Source organism: Triticum urartu, chromosome 6, assembly GCF_003073215.2.
Source record: "Triticum urartu cultivar G1812 chromosome 6, Tu2.1, whole genome shotgun sequence".
Taxonomy (NCBI): domain Eukaryota; kingdom Viridiplantae; phylum Streptophyta; class Magnoliopsida; order Poales; family Poaceae; genus Triticum; species Triticum urartu.
Genome location: NC_053027.1, coordinates 512,698,180 through 512,722,617, shown reverse-complemented (window position 1 = coordinate 512,722,617; position 24,438 = coordinate 512,698,180). Strand labels below are relative to the sequence as shown.

The following is a 24,438-nucleotide window of genomic DNA, read 5'->3' as shown; positions in this document are numbered from 1 at the left end:
GGTCGCAGCGCGGGGGATCACGTACTTCTTCGGCGACATGGCGGTGACTGGGAGGCGAGCGGGAGGGAGATTGGCGGGAGGAAAGGAGAGAATCAGAGGAAAGTGAGGGGCGAGGGCGGAAAGAAACGGCGAGAAGAGGCTCTCGACTCACCGACAGAGCGGCCCACACCCCTTTTCGCTTGTGCCGGCGCCCCCAGGCGCGTCCCAGCGCGCCGGGTTCGGCCTAGGTCCGCCGGCACCAGTTTCGGCCCGAGCCGACGAAAAACGGGCTACTGGGGGCGCGACTGGGCCGAATTTTGGACGTCGACACGGCAAAAACGTTTGGGGAGGGCTTGTTGGGGCCACGGCTGGAGATGCTATCAGTACTCTGCTTTACCAATCGTCTTAGAGGTGGGCTGAGACAAATCAATCACCTTTAGTTTGTGCACCTCATGTCATTGGACAGATTAAGCTGTTGATGTCAGAAGATAGGGAGTAGTACATATTTGTTCAGATTACAGAATATCGCTGGCGATGATGCGTTGGCCAAAGTTAGCTACAGCTTCTCACCACCGTGTGGCCAAACTCATGGCCACGCCAACTTATGGTGCTGCCGGCCTGGTGTATGAGGACGTCGTCGTATAAATGCCACTATCAGTCTGTCATCCTGCCCTGTCAAACGAGGGAGACGGGTCAAAAAGACGACGCTCAACAAGTCAAGAACCATGGTGTTTGCAGGAAACCACCCACTGATGGCCCTGCAATGAAACCCTGAGAGCAACGGACAACTGCACTCCAGTACGACACTACTCCACATATTAACCCCCCATACCCCAGCACACGAGATCCAGATGCAAAGCAAAATGCGATCTGCCTCAACACCCCTGCTCTGCCTTTGCCTCCTCGTCTTGCCATCATGTCCCCTTCTCTTGCAACGAGCGCACGCAGCAGCACGTCATGGTGGCATATCACTCATGTCCCAACAGAAGGCCCTCCTCCACTGGAAATCAACGCTCGCAAACCCAGCAGCGGAGATGAGCTCCTGGCGGGACACCAGCAGCAGCAGCGGCGGCCTGTGCAACTGGACGGGGATCATGTGCACGGCCGTTCGCCATGGCCGCAGCATGCCCTGGGCCGTGACCAGCATCTCCCTGCCAGATGCCGGCATCCATGGCAAGCTTGGTGAGCTCAACTTCACAGCTCTCCCATTCCTCACATATATCGATCTAGGCAACAATAGCCTCCGTGGTCCAATACCGCCTAATATCAGCTCGCTATCATCCCTCTCAACCCTTGACCTTAGCTTCAATCAGCTCAGAGGCCACATACCGCACGAGATCGGCGAACTGGCTAGCCTCACCATACTTGACATCTCCTTCAATAACCTAACAGGACATATCCCTGCGTCCCTAGGCAACCTGACAGTGTTGATTTACCTTGTTATCCACCAAACCATGGTCTCAGGTCCCATTCCAAACGAGTTAGAGAGGCTTGTCAGCCTGCAGGGTTTACAGCTAAGCAACAGCGCCTTAAGTGGTAACATACCCGCAACTCTTGCAAACCTGACCCAGCTAAATGTTCTGTTACTGTACGGTAACAAACTGTCGGGGCCGATACCCCATGAGCTAGGCAAGCTAGCCAAGCTGCAATTCCTTCAACTTGATGAAAATAAACTAACCGCTCAAATCCCTTTCTCCATATCCAATCTAACTATGTTAAATGAACTCTCTCTCGTCAAAAATCAAATCACAGGTTCCATCCCCGCTGAAATAGGAAGGCTAGTCATGTTAAACAAACTTGATCTCTACCAAAATCAAATAACAGGAACGATACCTCCAGAAGTAGGCAACCTCACTCAGCTGAACATACTTCGTGTCTATAAAAATCGACTAACGGGTTCTATACCCCCAGAACTAGGCATCCTGGTAAATCTCTCGAATTTGGACCTATCAGCCAACCAAATCGCTGGCTCTATTCCTGCCAGCTTAGGAAACCTTACTAATTTATTAATATTGTCCCTTTTTAGAAATCAGATAACAGGCACCATCACACAGGAAATTGGCAATTTGGTGAACCTCCGAACATTGTTCTTGGACGAGAATAAAATTTCTGGCTCAATACCCAAAACATTTGGAAACCTACAAAACATCCAACGTCTGAACATGAATGATAACAAATTAACGGGATCTCTTCCTCAGGGATTTGGAGATCTCAAGAACATAGTCGGCCTTAATCTGGCTGATAACTCCCTTTCTGGACCTTTGCCTATGAATATATGTACCGGCGGCAGTCTCAGAGCTTTTGTAATGTCTCTGAATATGTTCAATGGCTCAGTTCCATGGAGCTTAAAGACCTGTACAAGTTTGACTGGACTTCACCTTAACGGAAACCAACTGACAGGAGATATATCTCACCATTTTGGAGTTTACCCACAACTTAGGCACATATGGTTGACATCCAATAGACTCTCTGGGAGCATTGCACCAAAGTGGGGAGACTGCCCCCAACTAAAGGAATTCAAGCTAGGACAAAACATGATTACTGGTCAAATACCTCCCACCCTATCAAAATTATCCAATTTGGTAGACCTAACACTCGATTCTAACCACATAACTGGTTGGATTCCACCAGAGTTTGGAGATTTGAAAAATCTTTATATCTTGAATCTGTCACTCAATCAGTTATCAGGCCCTGTACCTTTGCAGTTGGGGAAGTTGAGAAATTTAGGACACCTTGACCTATCTGAAAACAGTTTGAGTGGATCAATACCAGAGGAATTGGGAAGCTGCATAGAACTATTGTTCTTGAAGATCAACACCAGCAACTTCACTGGAAAATTGCCTGGTGCAATTGGAAATTTAGCAAGCCTACAGATGATGTTAGATGCCAGCAATAACAAACTTGAAGGTGTCTTGCCAAAAGAACTTGGAAAGTTGGAGATGCTGGAATTTCTTAATTTATCCCATAACCAGTTCAGTGGAAGCATTCCGTCCTCCTTCGCAAGCATGGTGAGCCTATCGACGCTTGATGTGTCCTACAACGACTTGGAAGGACCACTCCCAATAGGACATGCACTTCAAAATGCTTCAATAAATTGGTTTCTTCACAATAAAGCTCTGTGCGGTAACTTCTCTGGACTGCTACCTTGTTACTCAACTCCAGCATCTGGTCGCCATAAACAAAAGATACAAAGTTTCCTCCTGCCAATTGTTCTTGTTGTGGGGTTTTCCACCATTGCTGCAATTGTTATCATTGCAATTCTTATACGTAGCAAGAAAAAGAAACAACAAAGTGGTGCTACAGATGAGGGGAGGAACATGTTCTCTGTTTGGAATTTTGATGGACGACTAGCATTTGATGATATTATCAGGGCAACAGAAAATTTTGATGACAAGTACATCCTTGGAGCAGGAGGACATGGAAAAGTCTACAAGGCACAACTCGAAGACGGGCAGCTAGTTGCTGTAAAGAAATTCCATCCAACAGAAGAAGAGTTGATTGATGAGAGAGGATTTCACAGTGAAATGGAAATCTTAACACAGATTCGACAAAGAAGCATTGTCAAACTCTATGGATTTTGCTCCCATCCAACGTACAAGTTTCTTGTCTATGATTACATTCAGCGTGGAAGTCTCCACACGATTTTACAAGATGAGGAATTAGCCAAGGGATTGGATTGGCATAAGAGAACTGCCCTTATAAATGATATTGCCCAGGCAATATCATATTTGCAGAATGACTGTAGTCCTCCTATAATTCATCGAGATATCACAAGCAACAACATCCTGCTTGATACAAATTTTAAGGCTTATGTCTCAGATTTTGGTACAGCAAGGATTTTGAAGCCTGATACATCAAACTGGAGTGCACTAGCAGGGACATATGGCTACATTGCTCCTGGTACAGATATGCCTCCCTTTGACATAAAACTATTTCTATCTCTTCCTTTATCCGCTTTTATGGTTCCATAGCTTCTTGTTTACACTTTCTTGTAGCATAATAATTGTATGTATCCATTGACTTCTAATGCTGATCCTTGTCTTTGGTGCAGAGTTGTCATACACTTCTGTTGTGACAGAGAAATGTGATGTGTACAGCTTTGGTGTGCTTGTGCTAGAGGTGTTGATAGGGAAGCATCCAAGAGATCTACTCCAACATCTTGCCTCATCAACAGAGCCATATACTCTAGTCAAAGAAATCTTGAACCAACGGCCTTTAGCACCAACAACAATAGAAGAGAAAAACATAGTTTTCCAAATCAAGGTAGTATTTTCTTGCTTGAAAGCTTCCCCTCAAGCAAGGCCAACAATGCAGGAGATCTACCAGATGCTCATCCATTATGAATCTTCCACTTCAGTGTGAAGACAACATGTTGTAGATACATTCGATGAACTATGGGATGCATAAGCATGGTAGGGATGATTACCTCTCCGTTTGTTGTAATGAATAGCAATACAGCTGATTTCCGGCAAAATCTAGCAATATAGTTGTTGGGGACACTTTCTGAGGCCAGGCATAAAAAATGCAGGTTTATCTCCAATAAATGCAATCGACACTAAGTGCATTTTTAAACCATTGTAGTATTCCAGTAGTGTTTTTGCAAGAGGTAATATGCAAGTTCCTTACTGAACAAGTGGTTGAATATCTTCCACTTGAACTTCTTTCACTGTGATTCCTGACCCTTGTGCATTCACTATGATTTTGTTGTATAACGCAGCCGATGTAGCTTACAATATCTAAGTGAGAAAACAACCATTGCTTAACTGCAAATTTACATACTGTAAAACAGGTGCATTATGTGACACAGTAAAATTATGTAAAATATTTTAGTCCTCGAGAGAAAAGGAACAAAATACATGTATTACATGATTGGCGAGACAACAAAAATAAAGTGAACAGAAACTCACCAATTGCCAATGCTGCTTATTCTCTGCCTCTCTGGTGGTGCAGATGGCATGATTAGCATGGCAACAAAATGGACTGACTTTAGCACACACAAAAATATAGGCTATGAATAGGAATCTTAATTGGCGAGCAAACTTTTTTTTATTAACACAGGCGTACAATGGTCAGTGACATTGCTATCTGTACTGCTACTTAGCCATTCCCCTAGCTAGCTTGTTGCTCCTCTCAGTTATTCCAGTTCTGTGTAATTTTCTCTCTATACAGTTTTGTTATCTCTTTGTGTACTCTGTTTTTCTTTGGAAAAATTGTTTTTCAAAGAAATTATTGTATCCCCAATTTAACACCACCCCTCTCCACCCTTCTGGTCGATATTTGATCCTATAATGAAGAGGAGGAAGTTTGCCTTGATGGGCAGGTGGTACCTCGGAAGGACACCTTTCGATATTTGCAGTCAATGATGCAGAAGGATGATGACATCGATGAAGATGTGAGCCATCGAATCAAATTTGGATGGATGAAGTGGCATCAAGCTTCTGGCGTTCTCTATGATAAGAGAGTGCCACGAAAGTAAAAAAATGTAGGTTTTATAGGACCGCGATTCGACCTGCAATGTTGTATGACATTGAATGTTGGCCAACTAAATGACAACGTGTCCAACAGCTAGGTGTAGCAGAGATGAACATGTTGAGATGGATATGTGCCCACACAAGAAAGGATTGGGTCCATGATGATGATATACTTGATAGAGTTGGGGTGACACCAATTGAAGAGAGGCTTGTCCAACATCGTCTGAGATGATTTGGGCATATACAACACAGGCCTCCAGAAGCGTCATAGCGGATGGGTAGGCGTGTTGATAATGTCAAGAGAGGTCGGGATGGACCAAACTTGACATGAAAGAAGTCCGTAAAGAGAGATCTTAAGGACAAGAATATCACTTAAGATTTAACCATGGAGAGGGGTGCGTGGAAGTTAGTTATCCTAGTGCCAGAACCATGACTTGATTTCGATAACTATGGGTTTCAACTCTAGCCTACCTCAACTTGTTCGGCACAGGCTTTGTTGTTCTTGTTGTAGTATTTTGAGTGGAAAATTCTAAATATGCTTCCATTGTATGTGTCTGATTGCATCACACTTGACCGATCACAATCAGTCAAATGCTTTTGTAGCTAAGCTGACGAACAAATAAAACATGCACAAGGTCCGTCTTTTCGGAATCAATGCAGATATCTGAGGAACACTGCAAGAACAATAAAACTTCATCGAAGCAGAACGATGCAAACGAGGCAGTTGTCGGTAATCAATGTATATATGTTACTACCATATGATTTGCATATGTGTTACTATCATATGAAATACTGTAGACTGTACATCATAAAGTAAAATTGCGACTGGGATTTGTCCGAAGGCATAGATGGTGACATTATTGAAAGAGCAGTTTCCTACTACATGTTGAATTTCACATACAAAACAACATGAGTGTCTTGAGAATGAAATGTTACAATGCTCACTCACTAATGTTGCAGACTGACATGAATTTTTGAACTGCGTTGTGGTACTGAGTTCCCTGCAGAAATTGTAAAAGAGGTGGTTGGATACAGGAGGCAGCGCCGATACTAGCAAGTACTACTTCAGAGGTGGAAACTGGAACATAGGACAAAGTTAGTACCTCCCAGTAGAGTTGGTTGCAGTCAGTGCACTTCCAGAACTCCATATTTCGGTTGAAGAGGCATGAGGGGATGACCTGAAAACCTTTGGAGGCTTCTATGGCTTCCTCGAGCGTTAATGGTTTCTGAATGAAACTTCCGTTGCACTTTGTACATCTCGACATTAATCGGTCCTCAGAGATCTTTAACTGGAAGGTGTCAATCACCTGCAACAAGCAAGTTAAACAGACGAATCAGCGGGCTTCCGAATCTCTTTCCGCCCTTCCCTTATTGCACAATGCACAAATATAAATACTAGAAAAAGATTCTGTCTCAGGCTCCCCTATCACTCTCTCGCCTCCTTGGCAAAGCTAGTGGCCAAGGGTGCGTCCACTCCTCACCCTACGGTCCCTACCATCCCTTCCCCTTTCCGCTGCCTCCATGGGTAAGGGCGGCAGCGCAGAGCCCAATACATTCTTGTCAATCCATCACTGTCGCATCTGACTTCTCAGCATGGACTGCTTGGATACGTAGCTGCGGGATGCTCAGAGAACTTGTGTTCAAGTGGCAGGGTGCAACCAGAGTCCACTAACAGCTGCAGGGGTGTTGTAAGGCCAGACGAGTGCGTCGGCGGTGGGGTCTGGCTGTCAGGGCGGTTTGCAGAGTTGGAGGGCAACATGTTTTTTTAAATTCTTTTTACTGTACTCCTTGTTAATCAATGAAATAGGCAAAGCTTTTCCCTCTCTTTTTTTTGCGAGTTTTTTTGCCTCGGTTTTAAAAGTATGTACTCCCTTCGTTCCTAAATATTTGTATTTCTAGAGATTTCAACAAGTGACTACATACGGAGCAAAATGGGTACACTCTAAAATGTGTATATACATCTGTATGTGGTAGTCCATTTGAAATCTCTAAGAAGACAAATATTTAGGAACGGAGGGAGTAGTAGATAGAGATACAAGTAAATGACTAAATCAAAAGTGACAACTGCTAGAGAAGTGACAACTGCCAGAGTATCACATGTAAACAGTGATCTTTGGTTTTATTACTTCAAGTCATTGCTTCTAGATGTTTCATGAGCATTGATCTATTTCCACATTATTTTTCAAGTCAACACTTACAATATTACATCGGTTCCTTTGTTAACTTGTCTTTTTGGACGTGGCATGGTCTCCAGTATGCTCGTTTGTGGCTTTGACCATTACTTTCTGTATTTGCATTTGCTTTTCATAGGATTTCTGTATTTACATGCTAGTAAATGTTATAAAAAATACAGTGAGACAAAAGCATTTTTATGACAAATCTAGTAGTATCATACGCAAATAACAACTTCAAACACTTTGACTAGTTTTTGAATATTAGTGGTTGAGGTTTTAAAATGTTGTTTGTGCACAAAATCTAAAAAGGAGTGGGCAAATACTAAGGAAAGAAATGTTTTCATCCATAAAGGCCAATTTACACTAATTTCCAGAAGTTCATGCAGACAGATCAAACTGAAGATGGAAAATATCAAAATAAGCACATACCTCAGCCAGTTGATCATGTTTGAGCAGGCTTTTCACTCTGTATACTTGATTAGTCGCCAAATACTGATACTTTATGAGTTTGGCATCTCGTGTTAGTAATATTCTTCCTTCCTTGTAGATTTGATCTAATAATTCCCTAAAGTTGAGTAGAAAAAAATAAAAATAATAAATTAACAAAAAAAATCCCTTAATAAGAAACTACATTAGGAGTATTGAAAGTATAGGGGAAGACCTTGGTTGAGGTTTTTTACAAGATGGAGTGGCAGCATCTAATCCAACACATCTCAAGTGCTTAGCTAGACCCTCAATCTGTTGAGTTTTGTTCACATCAAATCTAGCAGCCTTTACAAATAGAGAACAAAATGGGTACTTGACTAACATATAAGGTGGTAAAATCTGTCATACTTCGTGTTCATCTTATACAATGGTATTTTAAGAAACAAACAAAATCCACACTCTTGTCGAAGATGGTGAGATTAGGAAAACTGTTACCATCACATCACACAGAAACTTTGGGTATCCATCTCCACCAACGGAAGGATCCCATGGAGGGGGACCCATCCATTCAGTATTGTAATCAAACTTCTCTTTGCACTTGGCATCACTCGACAGCTTTTGCTTTTCTTTTCGTCTTGAGGAACGGGCTTTTGTATCTGACTCTGTCAACAAAATCCTGTCGCTGTACTTCGTGATGATGGATGTCGAATACCCATCAAAGCAAATGTCATTTCCTGACGATGAACATTCACTTGCCCTTTGTGAGCAATGTTCATCTGAAGCTTCAGCCGTTGGTGAACATTTTTCTGCAGTAGTAATAAATAATGCAAAAATTGTTAGTGGTTAAATCTTCTTGGCTCTTATTAATGATAAGCACTTAAAACTCTCATGAGAAAATAATATTTGCATACAAGAAATGCAAAGAAAAGAACACTAAATTCCCATGATCAAATCAGTTGCGTTAAGAATGACAAAGGTACCTTCAATGCTGACCTTCTGATGGAACAAATCAAATATATATAGCAAGTAGTAGGCATCTGATGCAGCATATTGTATTTGCCCTTCGCTCAAGGGTCGGCATGACCAATCGCTACATTGGAGTTCCTGGTGCAAAAAATAAGGATAACAACTGGGTAAACCCTTAAAATAATAGGGACAATTCCATTTCTGCCCCTAATTTTGAACCCACTACTCACATTTACCCCTAATTTTCAGACCTACTCAGTTTTGCCCCTATTCCGTTGTGTGGTGTTATAGAAATACCCCTGAGCGATGTTTCCTTCAGGTCTTCTCTACTTTCTAACCTTTGCAACATTCCTCTGTAGTTGCCAGTGCTTTCAGTTCTTTTGTAGCATCCCAAGCATCTCCATGTATGGCAGTTCCTATATTTTGGTGTTTATGTTTTCAGGGAGAATAATTATTTTCAGGAATGCTACAAAAGAATAGAAAGCACTGGCAGCTACAGAAGAACATTGCGAAGCATAGAAAGCAGAGAAGGCCTGACAAAAATGTTGCTCAGGGGTATTTCTATAACACCACACAACGAAATAGGGGCAAAACTGGGTAGGTCTGAAAGTTAGGGGTAAATATGAGTAGTTGGTTCGAGTCGGGGGTAGAAATGTAAATATCCCAAAATAATAATGCTAACAGATAAATGCATTGGTTTCAAGATCTTATGGGTTTCAACTTTAGCCTACCCCAACTTGTTTGGAACTAAAAGGCACTGCTGCTGTAACAGATAAATGCGAGGATTGTATTTTTTGGTAGTGAAGAAAACAAGGAAGAGAAATAAGATTGATTTGTCTGCTTGGGCTGGGCAGGAAGACCAAGAAGCTCAATTTGGTTCCATATTAAACTCGAGTTCAACTGGACCACAAGCTCGAAATCAATTTGCATGCTGATCATGTGAGCCCAGGTAAAGAACTCACATTAAGATGCATCTATGTGAGGAAAATGAAAGCTAGCAACCAAACTTGCATACGACCAGGCTTGAGCTCAACACCCCTATGACACTTTGTTATGAGCCTTTGTGCCAGACTTGCTCAAGGTTTGCTCATGTGATGTGTCTGGTCACAGGTGCTAAGAGAGGATACCACAAGTTGGTTAGCCACGTATGAATACTATAACTGGAAGTTATGAACAAGGCTTCAAGTAAACCAAAGGAGACAGGCATTTATAATCTGATATGTTGATCTGTATAGTAAGGAATACTGCTTTAAATCAAGTAAGTTAGTAATAAGCAAAACTAGTTGGATTTGACAAGGCTATTATACACCTACATTCCCGCTGGTTTATAGTTGCGTCAATCTCTACTGCCCTGCAATTCTGCAAATGTTTGCCAAACAGTTGGTTTCATATGGCAATTGAACTTGGCGATTAACGCAACCATGCCATGGAAAAATGCAAGTCCCCGACATGAAGGCAACGAACTTATGTAGACTAACCTTGGATAAAGAGACATTCAGCAGTTCCTCACATATTGAAGCCAAACTCTTGGTCTCCTTTGGAAGTCTCTTTTGCATGTCATGCCCCTTGAGGTAGTGATAAACGTTGGTGACATCCAAGAAAGGCTCCACCTTGCAAGACGAATGACGGCGGTGTTACTCACAAAATATTAATGCTTACTGCTGCCTCTCAGCTGGTTTTGGAACAACGAATTACTCCCTCCATTCGGGGTTTTAGGGCTGATTCTTGAAATCCCCCGTACCAAGGAGCAACTTTAGAAATTTCAATCTGGCTCATAATGATCCTGGGCAGATTTGTTTTGGGGAGGACTTTGACACATAATTCGTTGTTCCAAAACCAGCTGAGAGACAGCAGTGATCATGTAGCTGATAAATTAAACATCAGACAAAGTCTTCAAAGCTTCAACCCAATTCAACTTACAACAATGTTGCCTAAGAGAAAGGGATCTGGGATATTCTACCGGAACATCGTGAACAATCTTGTCAAGAAAGCAATAAAACAATTTGCACGACAGGCACTCTACCCTGTTGAATCCAGAGTCGCATCCGAGGGCAGCCGTGAAGGTGGCGGAGAGGTACACGAGGTCCTGCTTGAACCGGAACCCCAGCTTCAGCACGTCGGGCCGCTCAAACAGCTCCCTCAGCGGCGCCCACAGGTCGGCGAGCGGCACGGCGAGGAGGTCGACGACGAACACCTCGTTGCCCCCGTCTTCTCCCCGGCAGGCCATCTGGAGAACCGTAACAGTCGGCAACTGCGTCGGATTAGGGGGGGCTGGCGAGGCGTCGTCGCTGGGGGCGGAAGGAACACGCCGGCGTGGCTTCCACTCGGCGTCGAAGGCGACTATGCGGGCGGCCGCGAGGGACTGGAGGAGGTGGGATAGCGCCGGCGAGGACGCGTCGCCGGTGACCAGGTGTACCGCGAGCGGCGGCGGCGGCGCCGCCGCTGCGGGGTCCATCGGAGCGGGTGGGAGTGGGGAAGAAGGATCGAAGAAGGAAAGACTTTTTTTAGGGGGAGAGAAGGAAAGACAAAGCACGCCTTTTTTCTTAGGGAAAAAAACGTTGTCACACCTTAGCCCACGAGGCCTGACAATCCATCTGTGGTGGACTCACATCTTTCAGCCCAGCCCAGACCAGCCCGTTTGAAAGGTTCGCACAGGCAGAATGAGGCCCACGACCGTTCACCCACGGCTGAACCACGACGCTCGTTGTCTAAAAAAAACACGACGCTCTGGTTTAGTTTAGTACCACCTCGCCGAGCGAATGCAGGAGGGGAAGGGGAGCCGCCTATATAAGGAGCTCTAGGTGCATCCTTTCAACATACTTACCTGGACGGGGTCGATGGCCGATCAAGAAGGGCCGTGGCCTAGATCAATTCTTAAAATTAAAATTTCATGAATTTTGTTCCTTGCCGCCCCTTTGTATGTTTACCTTTTCCTCCTTTTTTCTGAGTGTGCATTTTGCTTTCTAGTCTCTGCCAAATCCTATTTTATTCCTGGTTTTTCATCTGCGCTTTAGCATTGGAACATCAGTTATCATTTTTGCCAGTTCTGAGAGTCAAAATCCAAACAGGTCACGTCTAGACTGTGTTTTTCCTTAATGTGCAGAATGTGATGAGACTTATCTGTGAGTAATGAAATTTGTTGGGATATCTAGGCGGGCCCTTTTAGCATCTTTCTGGGCATTGGAACTCAGAAACCCACAAAATTCACAGCAAATTAGACGAACTTCTACATAATTGAGACGAAAATGTGCGAACGAGAAAAACGAGCGAACGAACTGGTCTCAGGAGCCCATAGGGAAGCCGAGGATTCAAACAGGATCACCCCACCGCTATCTCTTGATCCCTCGCAGGTAATGACCCCCTCAACGTAAATTTTGCGACAAGGGCACCCAGAAACTTAGTACCAGGATCACAAAAGGATAATAGGGTTCAAAAAGTTTCACTCGATGCACTTGGAACATCACCATAATGTGGCACTTAACATGATGTGGCGTTACAATTATTTTTGCAATCGAGAGGCATGGCGATGCTGCAGTGTTCTATAGATCCATCATGAATCGCACTGCACATCACTTCGCGCTAAGAACTTCGATCTCGAATATCAGCACGGAGTTTGGTTGAATTCCCCAGGCTGGAAAGCCACCTTCACCATAAGCGTAGTCTGGGGTGCACTGCAACACAAACACTAGAACATCAGATCCATAAGCATAATCTGCAGTGCACTGCAACTGATTCATTTGGCAAACAACTTATTAGGCATGAATATGATATGGCACTGGAAAGGCTCATCAATCCAAATTCAGCTGTTTTAGACACACTTCTGCCATGGCAAGATGCATTTAAAAAATCCAATACAATGGAAATTGACTAGTAATTAAGTGCCAGATGAATCAATGAAGAAATTGCCACACACAAGCAAGCATGCAAACACATCAAACTGATTGGACATGTCCCAAGAAACATACCGTAAGACGGGCGCCTTCACCCAATTGCATGCCCATAACTCCCTCATCCCATCCTGTAAGCAAGGAAGTAGTTACTGTTACGTTAGTTCCAAAAGTTCACTTGCACAATCTAGTGTAGCATAATTTACATGTGTGGCATTATACTGGACAAGTCATCAAAATGTAGGCTCTACTTTATAAGTAAATAGTGGAAACATGACTTGGTGGTCTTATGATGTTAGCAGCATGAATCAAGACTTTATAGGAGAACTTCAACAAGAGAAAATATAACGAGGGTACGAACAGGGGTAAACAACATAGACAGATAAGGCAAACAGTGCATGTTTGCAGCTATATCATGATTTTCAGTAGATACTCCGATGGTCTCAAGTCCGCAACACAAATCAAAGAGCATTGAGCTTGTGTTTTGACGCATCAGCAGCAATCCAAACTAATTTTAAGCGAGAATATGCTATATTTAGTTGTAAAACAATGGAGACATCTCGAAATTATTCCTTTGTGGAGTCTTCTGACCGAGTAAACAGCACCCCCTTGATTATTACTGAACTAATAACGTATGAGCCAATAACATACAGGTGAAATGATTGTGCATAAACTGAATAGCACTTTGATAATGAGATCACCTTTGATCACTGAACCCAGACCAATGTTGAAAGAGAATGGCTGCTGCCCAGGGTCCTTGGTACTGAAAAAACGAACATAACACCATCAGATAAATTTCCAAAATGCAAAACTTTTTCTGCAAAGTTGCATCCGAGAGTTATGGTTTGCAAGGCATAGTAACACGATCCTTCCCGGTGAAAGATCTATACACAAAACACGGAAAGAGAAATGCTGCGTTTGTTCACAACGTTCACAGCGCTGGCGCAAAGCCATGGCCTGCGAATCACGAGAAAACAAGAAAACTAGTCATGATTTACCTCCAAAACTTCTTAGACAGATCACCATCCTTCCCTGCAGGAGCAACATGGCAAGAAACAAAAGTTAGCCAGCCCTTAAACAGCACAGAACATGAAGTACAAAATCTACTAGAAATGGTAGCCGGAACTGGATAAGGTACACTGGCACCACTAACTGAATCTAGGCTGACAACTACAGAGCCAAAATTTCACATCTAGTAAAAACCAACGCCTAATCGACACCGCGGTTACTCTTTTAGGTAGATCTGGAAGCATCGAGCGCTAACCCCAAGTTCGTCTCGACGGATCCAGGGAAAAGAAAGAGGAGGGGTTCGGGGGAGGGAAGGGGCGTACCGTAGCCGGTGCAGTGGACGGTGACCTTCTGGCCCTTGACGGGCTTGGGGCCGGTGCCGGCTTTCAGGATCTCCTTCTCGAATCCCATCTTCCCGTCCTCCGCGTCTCCTCTCCACAGTTCGGCGGCGGCGCAGCGTTGCAGTGGTGGCTTCTGATCTGTGCTGGTGCGGCCTAGTACATTTCAGGGTATATTCTTATCACAAAACTTTGCAACGTGCACACGGCTTTTGCCCCAAGAGTTTCCCCTTTATTCTTTCAGTTTTGCTTTTAGTCTCGGTCGACTGATACTTTGTTCTGTCTCAATCCATGCTTTATTCCGTTGATCTTGCATAGAGATTCATAAAAATTACATTCTTTCAGTTTTTTTTCTGTCTTATATACTATGTCACTTGACCGAGATCGGTTAAATCTCAGTCGAGTAGGACCAAGTCATGCCCTTATCTTTTCTCCTTCAAGTACAATATATGCGTGTGTCCCAAAAAAGGCATTTTGCAAAAAAAAAAAGGTATGTGATCAAGAATTAAAATGTGATTCCCGCAAAAAAAACTAACATGTGATTGTATGGTTAGGAGGGTAGCTGTACCATCAACCCATCAAGGATCAAATCCAAGATTTGACGCTTTGGTGTTTTATAAAGACAGAATATTCATTCAGTGAGAGTCGATGTTTTCGTTGATAGTGAGGCGTCTATGGTGACTTTGTCAATCTCAACATTGTCGGTTTAGTTTTTGATGTGCTTAGAGCAACTCTAACAGACCCCGCATCCCACCGGCCCGCAAAATGCGTTTGCAGTTCACGCAAAACCGCTTTTGCGGGCTGGCACAGATGCAGACCCTGTATAATGGACCCGTAAAAAAGCATATTCGCGGAATATGTTTTTTTACGGGTCGGCTTCTGCGGGTTCTGATCTGGCGCAGCTCCTCCCGGCCCGCAAAACTTAGATTTGCAACTTAAATTGATCTAGCATAATGCTTTTCTTTGCTTTTGCAACAACATTAGATACAAAAGATATCACCAAATCTTGGCTAGAATAGCAAAATCAAAGAAAACAAGAACCACAAGTATGCATTTCAGAAGATTTCCAACTTCCATAACTGCTCCCACTAGTTGAAGCAATATCTTCTCCATGCACTCATTGTTGATCTACGGATTGTTGATCTTGCTTTCTTCATTCTTCATCTCTGGTTTCAAAGAAGTAGACGTTGCTTCCCCTCTAGTTGCACATGCCGCCGCATCATTGTCTTCGATTGTACTAAGGAGTGCACTGACATCTATTAAGTTTCTTTCTATCAACAAATCAATGTATTGGCCTTCCCAAAACCAAAATGAACATTCATCGTCCTACACAAAACATCGAGCAAGCTCGAAGTGAGCTACCGCAATTGAACTAAAGAATGAGCTATGGAACGAGGTACCGCAAGTGCACGTACCCCGTCGTTTTCGCATTTGTAGAACACCCATCCGGGGTGCTTCGGCGTGCCCGAAGTGAGCCGCAGCACTTGGCGCGGGCAGTCGTCGCACTCTATGAGCGGCATCGGCAGGCCACAAAGACGTTGCGCGAACGCCGAGCCCGGTGGACGGCCAGACAAGTCCGTGCCCGCAAACCTTCGGCGGCGGCGGGCGGACGAACCCGTGCCTGCATGCGGTGATGCTCCCTTGCCTGGGTTGCGGGAGAAGCTCCCCGACCACTCCATCGCCTGGGGCAGCAACCGGCGGCCGGAAAAAGGCAAATCCGGTGGCCCGCGATGAAGTGCCGCAGATCTGCAAATCCGGCGGCCCGCCGACGCAGGGGGGAGGAAGGGGAGGCCTCGTGTGTGTGGCGGCCTTCCGGCGTGCTCCTGCCGCCGGCGGCGCGCGGGGGGAGAGGAGAGGTGGTTGGTGGGAGAAAGCGCGGGATGAAATGTCCCCCTCCCCAACCAACCGCTTCCGCTTATATGCAGGGCACCGCAGCCGCGAGGGGGAAACACGTGTTTTCCCGGGTTGGGGTCGGGATTTTGCCGCGCCCCCTAAAATTTTTTGCGGGCCGGGGCGGAATGTAGGGTCTAATCGGGCTGGTTTTTCTGCCCCGACCTGCATTTTGACGGTTATTTTGCAGGTCGGGGCAGGATGCGGGCTCTGCTAGAGTTGCTCCAAAATTTGACGCTTTGGTGTTTTATAAAGACAGAATATTCATTCAGTGAGAGTCGATGTTTTCGTTGATAGCGAGGCGTCTATGGTAACTTTGTTAATCTCAACACTGTCGGTTTAGTCTTTGAGGTGCTTATAGGGATACTATGTGTGTATTCATAAGGATGGGTGTATGTACACATTTGTGTTTCTTAAAAAATATATTTATATGTAATCATCGTGATTTTATATACCATTTTTGTTGGGTATGTGATTACGTACCAACAATGGATTTTAGCTGTAAATTGAATGAATGAGTAATTATTGAATACCAACTAAATTATGGTTTATTTGGTAATTCAATAAGATGTGAGCAGTTGCAACAATAGTTGATAAGAATATCTTTAAGAGATCTATTCTAGACTCTACATAGTCTGTGGATTTTGAACTGTGTTGTACAATTTTAAATAGTTGCACGTTCAAAAAATGATATGCATTGGAGTAGTAGAACAGACAAAATTATACTCCCTTTGTTCCTAAATATTTGTTTTTTTATATATTTCAAATGGACTACCGCATACGGATGTATATAGACATATTTTAGAGTGTAGAATCACTCATTTTGCTTCGTATGTAGTCACTTGTTGAAATCTCTAGAAAGACAAATATTTAGGAATGGAGGGAGTAGTTTAGCGGATACAATTGTGTATAATCTACTATAATGACAAACACAAGTTAAAACTCATTTGTGCATTGAAATTTAAATTAGCAAATGCAAGATGATTGGCGATGACAGTTGGGAATTAGAAGCCATGTCAAACATACACCTCAATTAACAAAAATCCTATAATGTTGTATGGTTTTACATTTAGATCCAATGGGGCGAGATGCAGGTTGTTTGAACTATCAATCTGGTTTCTTGGGACACTTGGTTTTTCTTTTATCTTGGGACACTTGTTTTTTCCCCTTCTTTTCTTGTGATCAAATAAAGGCTCTGGAATTTGCATCCATATTGTCGGCACCAACACTGATCCGATTGCAATTGTTGAACCGTGTTGTGATGAGCTTTGTATACAAACTATTGTTGAAAGTTGGCATGAAATTTGTTATTGTGTTTGGAAAGCCAAAGTACAATATAGCTAACTGAAAAATACACAAACCAAAAACACCAAGGGCCTCTTTGATTCGCAGGATTTTAAAAACGTGTGAATATGAAAAACACATTATTGGAAGGTCATCCTTATCTCAATCTTATAGGATTTTGGCTTGTTTGATTGCATTATAGAAAAAACAAAGATATTTTCGAAGAGGTTTGAGTGGATGCTAGAAATCATGCAAAGTAGTACAAAGAAATCCTTAGAAAAAAAGCCTATTTGGATTCAATCCTATGAATCAAACAACTATTACATAGGAAAAATTCCTAGGAAAATCATTTGTTACGAAAGGAGCCCCGAGAATACCGCCTCAACTAGATACACCTATTCCATTTTATTTCTCTGTCCCAAATTATAAGACATGTTTAGTAGGCTAAGTAGCTACCAAAAACGTCTTATAATTTGAGACGGAGGTAGTATAACTGAATGCATCTTAAACTGGAATTTGCAGCCATTGAAGTGCACCAGCATGGATCAGTTCGCGTGAGTGGATGCAAATCAAGGTAAAGTATCGCGAGATGAAAGTTTCGGTGGGTCACGTACTACTATGCCGCCATTGCAGCGCCGCCGGCTGCACCGGCGCGAGTCGCCGCCCGCCGGCCACGCACCGTCCGGCTCCCGCCGAGGACGCAGCGACGGCGCCAGATCCTGCCGCGCCGCCGGCGGACACCTTCCCGCCGAGCAGCAGCAGCTCTGCCCCCATCTCGAGCGGGAACGTAGGTGGCGCGGATAAGAGGAAGGTACGGGGAGAACGAGTGGAAGCAACGAAGGAGACCGGTGCCCTGGTGGGTGGGGACTGGGGAGGAACAAGATAGCCATGGGGACAAGCATATGCATGTGCAGTGGCCAAACCAAACCAGATCAGATCGGACAAAGCCCCGCGTACAATGTTTTGTACAAAACCATGTGCCCCATGGCACCGTGTTTTAGCTGATATACTTACAACAATGATCAATTTACAAAACAGCGTGCACGCTGTGCATTCTTATTTCCACGGACCCCAGAACCAATTTGGCAATCTCCATGCACGGAATGTACAGAGCAGTTCTTCGGCCTCATCCAACCAAGCACTAACAAACAACATGAATGATAACACAAGCCATACGGCGGTCTTGGAAGTGTGCAGTGAATTTGCACAGGAGTACGTACAACACAGTAGCAACCTCAAGAATCATGGTGTGGAACACAATAAGAAATGTCTGCTGGGTCGAGGATGGGTCAGGTGCCCTTGATCACCACGACGGGGCAGCCGACGCTGTTGATGCAGTAGTTGCTCACACTACCCAGGAACATCCTGTTCAATCAAAGGAATCGGATCAGCTTGTTTCTTTCATACACGGAAGATAATGCACTATCAAACGAGCAGGCAGGCAATTATTCTGGAAACTTCATGGTCTCAATGCATCAGCACTAGATTACTACATGGACTGACCTAGAAGGTTGCTAGATTACTGCTACATGACTGCACTAAAGAATGTGAGGATGCAGTTTTTGCTATCAGACTCACTATCAGTTTTAGCTGTAGAATTAGAGATCTTCACTGTGAGAAGCAATGCAAGTTGTTTGCAGCAACTAATATTTTCCTTTTTTTGAAACGGATTTGCAGCAACTAATGAGACATACTGAACAGTTCTATCCGCGGCATTCAGTTATATGGAAAGAAAATATGCCATGCCAAGGCACAAACAAGTGAAAGAAATGCGTTACCGATCAAGAGAAATTTGTCTATACAGTGAGTCTGCAGGAGTAGATGCAACATATACTTTACACTGTATCAGATTCATACGCAAAATGATGTTCATATAGTAGCACAATTCTCTGTAACCTAGTTTTGCCCAAATATTATAGCGCGTTGCAGTAAACACAAGGGATATCTTCAGTCGAATTTGGATTTTGGAACAATCGAATTTCACCACAGGTGTTGTACTGGCAAGAAAACTGAATTCAGAAACCACAATTCACTTTGCAGTTCGTATTTGGTCATGCAGCAAGCAAGCAAGCTTGAAAACAATCAGACATTCATCAGCTAACCAAAGCGCAGAAGACAGTGCTGGTATTTCAGTTACCTCTTGACAGGGCCAAAAGCACGGCACCCCATGACGAGCAGATCGGCCTTGAGTTCGGCCGCCACCTCGCAGATCTTCTCCTTGGGATCCCCCACCACCACCTGCGTCTTCACCTCCACCTTCAACAGACCAACAATCCGACCCAATTTAGCACCAATTAAGCATGAACAGCCAGGATAATCAGAAGAATTCAGCAATCGGCACGGATACGCCTCGATTAATCACCCCCCTTACATTCTTATCGGAGCAAATCTTGAGCGCGTGCTCCAGGATGGCATCCGTGATCCGCCGCTGGTGCGACTCGATGGCCTGCGTGAACGCCGGCACCTCCGCCACACCTGAGCAGCCAGCGCCGCGACCCACGAAAGAATCAGTCAGCAGGCTAGCGGACAAGAGCCAGCTAGGACGCGCACGCGCAGAAGATGGGAATTGCGGGGTCGCTTACTGGGGCCGCCGAAGGGGATGGGGCCGGGGTTGAGGCCGGCGGCGATGCCGGGCGGCGGCTGGACGTGGAGCACGACGAGCGCGCCGTCGGGGCGGAGGCGCAGGCTGTCGAGCGCCCAGCGCAGCGCCTTCATGCTCTCCTCGCTGCCGTCGACCGCCACCACCACGCTGGACAGGTTGGCGGTGGCCATGGCTTGGCTGCCCCTTCGCTCGGCCTGCTTGGCGACGACTCCTCGATCGGGTCAATTGAGCAGCGTGAGGGCGAGGGGACTGGGCTGGCTAATTGCGTGCCGCCTCCTCTGCTTCTTCACGGGATTAAAGAAAGCTTCGCGGCGCGGCTGTAAGAGGGCGACACTTGCCTCTTGGTAATGGTGACAGTCTGGCGGCACGCCGCATCCAGCTCCGGTTTGCGTTCGAGAGGTTTCGGCCGCGGTTCTGCAAGTTTGGAGAAGAAGTCATGTTCTTTTTAATCTACTATCTACTACCCCTATAAATAAAAGCAAGAGAAGACGGAGAAACAGTTCATCCTATCCATCAAAACCTATAATTTGATGGTCTACATCTCTCCAGCATACTAAACGTGTATTATGTCTTAATTACCCACCATACCAATGCCTTAATTAATTACGCACCATGCCATCGGGGTAACATCTACTACCCCTTATCAAAAAAGAGAGGGGGCTAATCCTACCCGCTGCCTCGAAAAACAAAAACCGCTTCGCACGCCACGCCCGCACCACGACCTCGCCCGCTCCACCTCCCAGCGGACGCCGATCCTCCCCCGTCGTCCGCCCCGTCCGCCGCCCGCCGATCCACTCGGCCTCCGCCGCCGCCCGCCGCCCTAAATCCTCGCCCTCCTCCGCCACCGCCGCTCAGCTTGGCCTCCTCCGCCGCGCACGAGGAGGTGGAGGGTGAGCGCGGTGTCCTGGAAGGTGGCGAGGCGGAGGCGGGGGAGTAACGAGATGGCCTCCAGGTCGTGCTTCCTTGCAGTGCGGAGGGTCGAGGTGGAGGCCGGGTTCTGCTTCCTTACGGTGCGCGCGGTCGAGGTGGAGGCGGAGACGGAAGGCGGCGAGGAGGGTCGAGGTGGCCGCCGGGTTCTGCTTCCTTGCGGCGCGCACGGTGACGCCAGCTACTGCCCACCCCAAATCGCACTCCACAAACGCACGCCTCTCCCAACTCAGGCCATCCCCGAACAGCGACCACGACGCCCCACCGCTGGCCCCTTCGCGACCACACTCCCCATGATGCCTGCCGGTTCTCCGCCGCCTCGCCTAGGCCGTCTTGGAACCGCCGCAGTCGCAGCTACAGTCAGGTTACCACCACTTCCTGTTCTTGGTTCTGATCTCTGTATGTCCTTAGCAGTATATATACAGTTGTGGTATACTTCAATGAACTGGGAGTTGCCCGTCTGTAGCTTCATAGGTGTTGACATCTGTTGCAATTTGTATCACATTGAACCAGTTTTATATTAGTGATCTAAATGCTCTTGTATTAGTTTACAGAGGGAGTACCAGCTACTGATCTGTCGCATCATGCTTGCTCTCTATGTTATCTTCTGTTTTTGAATGAATTACATTTTGCTTGCTGCAATAGCAGTAGACTGATCTGTCCTCAGTTTTGAGGTTAGGCTAATTTGAGCGAAATGCAGTTAAAAGCAAGAAGCAGTTTTAACCAGTGAAACTGAATATTATTCTCCGAAGAGACATGCCTTCTTGATCGACGAACATGTTATCCATGTTCAGGTAAATGTCATTCGTCTTTTCTCAACATTGTGGTCGTGCTCCACAATTCAGATACTATTGTGAGTTATTGGAGTGATATAGTGTTCATCTACTACTACCCTTATAAAAGCATGAAGTTTAGATCTTTCTGTTGTGCTGAAATTCGTGCATATCTCTGTATACTGGATTATTTGATAAGCTGTGCTATTTATGTTGAAATAATATGAAATTATATGCAAAGCTCTGCAACTGCCTTGAGTAGGTGATAGTTAAGAAGAACATAGTATGTGATGGTCCAATGAAGAAGAAATATAAGTCGACAATGCTGCTGATGGGTGGCACTGATAGTCCCAATGCCTTTGCTCTTGGATCATTATTCAAGCTTATTTTTTCCTACAACAAGAAAGAGGATGCTGAAGGAGGTATTGCAACTAGAAAGGTATCTGGTTTACAACTTGATTCTGAACTTTGTTCAAACATGCATGATTGTTTTATCCTCTGAAGACAATATAAAAGTTTTTGCCATGTTATTACTTTTTAAAGTTCCATAAACTGAATAATCTTTAGAATGCACGTAAGTATTTCTTCATTCCCAAATTAATTCTGTCCAGCAAAAGGTTGTAGAAGTACTCTACTTTATTGGTACCCATAGGAGGCAGCAGACTTGGAGGATAGAGCTGAAGACTCGGCTAGCTTGATCTCTACAACATGAAGGTATGTAGATTTTTGCTAAAAGATTCGATGTCCGTTCTATATGTTGTGTTCCAATAAGTACTAAAAAAGGTTGTTTTGACATATTTAGTGCTTCATATTAAATCCTTGCACCAAGCCATATGAGTTGCCTTAAGTTTAGAATGGATAGCGTGTCTGTTTGGGAATCAAGAAAGTTTGCATCTGTATTATATAGTTGGGTATGGATTCTGCAGGTTGGCAACATATATACCTGCTATTTTTCTTCCTGCAGGTCCTCGATGATTGTTGCATGTTGGGTTATTTTTTCCTTAGGAAGTTAGGAGTATGCTACTCATAATAGGTGTGTGATTTAATTCATTTAAACCCTGTTTTTTTCTGCACCATGAAAATAGTTGCTGTTAAAATCCTTCTCTTCATTTCATTATCAAATCAAATGTAATGTTTTACTAAGGATTTTTTTTGGCTTGAAGATGTTATGCAACTATGTATTACCAGATAGTGTATGTCTGAACCATAGTTGTACTCCAAGAGAAGCTGTTGTGTGAAACTGGGAATAGGGCAAAATTGTCCGAACTACCCGTGGACTCTTCCAGCTCGCTAGCAGTGCCCTCTGTTATTCCATGGACAACCTCTCGGTCATTGCTGAGCCTAAACTTCTGAAGATAACAAGCATCCCAAACCCAAGAGGGGACGGATTCAGATCTTCCAACGACCGTTATTTCTCTCTCTTTGTTCCAAGTTTGTATCTCTTACATGTTCACTTGGACAATGCTTATGTTTATCATAAGTCATATCAAGTTCATAAAGACATTCTGAAATATTCATGACATATTTAATTCCATTTTTGTTATGCACTAGGTTAAATATAATTGTCCTGGATGTGTGACACATACTATATGATTGTGATTTGTAAATGGTATGCTCGAACTTCACATGCCATCCCCAAATAGGCAAATCGTGGGACAACAAACCGAACTGATTATTGACTGCCATAAACTTGTACGATTGTGATTTCTTCTTGGACTGCATATCTTCTATTTTCCAAAGTAAAAACGGAATGCAAATTCAAAATTAATACTCATGTGTTTAGTAGAGACGTGCGTTGCACGTGCACGCTTACTAGTGGATGGAAGAAGTACTGGTGGTTTTGTTTGGTCCCTACGGTTTCATTTGAAATTGCTACCGTGCCAACTTTGTTTTTATGGTCATAATTCTGGCACATAGCACATGAGTTTAGCCATTTAAATGATCAAAGACCCACAAAGAAGATCTAGATTCTAGAAATGCAAGTAAGGCGAATCAACCTAGATGGCAGGATCCACCAGCTTAGGTCATTTCTAACAGTTCCCCTAAAAACATAGAGATCCGACCGAGTAAACCTAGTTTGCGTAAATTCAACTTAGTTTCAACTGAAATTTGCATAAATTTAAACATAAGTTCAGCATAGTCTTGACAATCGAACATTAAACATAAACTAATGAAGCAGTTGGTGAATAGTCTTCACGGTTTATTTTCGTTGGGTTTTTTCGTCTCTCCTGCTACCACCCTCTCCCATCCTGGTCTATCGGTTTATTTTTCTCTCCACTCTTTATTACAACCAGAACTTTCTTAACGTATAACAAATCACGGATCTAAATTTCTTAAATTATGCAAATCAATCGATTCCTTTTATTGGTTCAATTTGTCTTAGGAAACAAATAACAGATTTTCAGGAAACAAATAATATATTTTAATCTAACTTTCCTAACTTATCTACTCCCTACTTCCATCTATATAGGGCCTAATGCGTTTTTCAAGACTAATTTTGACCAAATATTAGAACAATAATATATGACATGCAACTTACACAAAGCACATTATCAAATTCGTATGTGAAAGGAGTTTTCAATGATGTAATTTTCACACTATGCATGTCATATACTATTAATCTTGTCAATAGTCAAAGGCGGTCTTAAAAAACGCATTAGGCCCTATATAGATGGAAGGAGGGAGTAAATCAATCGATAGGTAACAGACACGT

At 44.1% G+C, this 24,438-nt stretch overlaps 4 protein-coding genes and 1 non-coding gene across 5 annotated transcripts; 2 read left to right on the top strand and 3 right to left on the bottom strand.

The window, feature by feature from the left end:
- The first annotated feature begins 753 nt into the window (after positions 1-753).
- LOC125514687 (probable leucine-rich repeat receptor-like protein kinase At1g35710) lies at positions 754-5,103 on the top strand. Its single transcript, XM_048680031.1, has 2 exons — positions 754-3,879; positions 4,031-5,103. Exons 1-2 carry the CDS (start codon positions 831-833, stop codon positions 4,339-4,341), a joined length of 3,360 nt encoding a protein of 1,119 aa, XP_048535988.1. The 5' UTR covers positions 754-830; the 3' UTR covers positions 4,342-5,103.
- A 1,071-nt stretch (positions 5,104-6,174) lies between these two features.
- LOC125514688 (exonuclease mut-7) lies at positions 6,175-11,532 on the bottom strand. Its single transcript, XM_048680032.1, has 8 exons — positions 11,040-11,532; positions 10,495-10,626; positions 9,031-9,154; positions 8,546-8,856; positions 8,286-8,362; positions 8,054-8,189; positions 6,554-6,757; positions 6,175-6,451 (listed from the first exon to the last, which is right to left on the bottom strand). Exons 1-8 carry the CDS (start codon positions 11,469-11,471, stop codon positions 6,392-6,394), a joined length of 1,476 nt encoding a protein of 491 aa, XP_048535989.1. The 5' UTR covers positions 11,472-11,532; the 3' UTR covers positions 6,175-6,391.
- A 300-nt stretch (positions 11,533-11,832) lies between these two features.
- LOC125517823 lies at positions 11,833-11,993 on the top strand. The gene has a single exon (XR_007287824.1). It is a non-coding gene; the product is annotated as a U1 spliceosomal RNA (small nuclear RNA).
- Positions 11,994-12,436: 443 nt separating this feature from the next.
- On the bottom strand, positions 12,437-18,300 carry LOC125514689 (peptidyl-prolyl cis-trans isomerase FKBP12). The gene is made up of 6 exons (XM_048680033.1): positions 18,038-18,300; positions 14,235-14,405; positions 13,902-13,935; positions 13,605-13,666; positions 12,982-13,034; positions 12,437-12,687 (listed from the first exon to the last, which is right to left on the bottom strand). Exons 1-6 carry the CDS (start codon positions 18,195-18,197, stop codon positions 12,586-12,588), a joined length of 582 nt encoding a protein of 193 aa, XP_048535990.1. The 5' UTR covers positions 18,198-18,300; the 3' UTR covers positions 12,437-12,585.
- Positions 18,301-18,326: 26 nt separating this feature from the next.
- Positions 18,327-20,379, bottom strand: LOC125514690 (universal stress protein PHOS34). The gene is made up of 4 exons (XM_048680034.1): positions 20,006-20,379; positions 19,795-19,898; positions 19,561-19,679; positions 18,327-18,788 (listed from the first exon to the last, which is right to left on the bottom strand). Exons 1-4 carry the CDS (start codon positions 20,193-20,195, stop codon positions 18,713-18,715), a joined length of 489 nt encoding a protein of 162 aa, XP_048535991.1. The 5' UTR covers positions 20,196-20,379; the 3' UTR covers positions 18,327-18,712.
- Positions 20,380-24,438: the final 4,059 nt, after the last annotated feature.

What these genes read in the sequence shown, in the direction of transcription:
- LOC125514687 (XM_048680031.1), top strand. Translation starts at nt 831, where the DNA reads ATGCAAAGCAAAATGCGATCTGCCTCAACACCCCTGCTCTGCCTTTGC. An exon ending in ATATGGCTACATTGCTCCTG is followed by an intron (nt 3,880 to 4,030) that starts GTACAGATATGC and finishes TCTTTGGTGCAG; the next exon opens with AGTTGTCATACACTTCTGTT.
- LOC125514688 (XM_048680032.1), bottom strand. Translation starts at nt 11,471, where the DNA reads ATGGACCCCGCAGCGGCGGCGCCGCCGCCGCCGCTCGCGGTACACCTG. An exon ending in GCGACTCTGGATTCAACAGG is followed by an intron (nt 10,627 to 11,039) that starts GTAGAGTGCCTG and finishes TCGTCTTGCAAG; the next exon opens with GTGGAGCCTTTCTTGGATGT. An exon ending in TGTAAAAAACCTCAACCAAG is followed by an intron (nt 8,190 to 8,285) that starts GTCTTCCCCTAT and finishes ACTCAACTTTAG; the next exon opens with GGAATTATTAGATCAAATCT.
- LOC125514689 (XM_048680033.1), bottom strand. Translation starts at nt 18,197, where the DNA reads ATGGGGGCAGAGCTGCTGCTGCTCGGCGGGAAGGTGTCCGCCGGCGGC. An exon ending in CGTCCACTGCACCGGCTACG is followed by an intron (nt 13,936 to 14,234) that starts GTACGCCCCTTC and finishes TTGCTCCTGCAG; the next exon opens with GGAAGGATGGTGATCTGTCT. An exon ending in CTGTCTAAGAAGTTTTGGAG is followed by an intron (nt 13,667 to 13,901) that starts GTAAATCATGAC and finishes TCGTTTTTTCAG; the next exon opens with TACCAAGGACCCTGGGCAGC.
- LOC125514690 (XM_048680034.1), bottom strand. Translation starts at nt 20,195, where the DNA reads ATGGCCACCGCCAACCTGTCCAGCGTGGTGGTGGCGGTCGACGGCAGC. An exon ending in CATCCCCTTCGGCGGCCCCA is followed by an intron (nt 19,899 to 20,005) that starts GTAAGCGACCCC and finishes CTGGCTGCTCAG; the next exon opens with GTGTGGCGGAGGTGCCGGCG. An exon ending in AGATTTGCTCCGATAAGAAT is followed by an intron (nt 19,680 to 19,794) that starts GTAAGGGGGGTG and finishes GGTCTGTTGAAG; the next exon opens with GTGGAGGTGAAGACGCAGGT.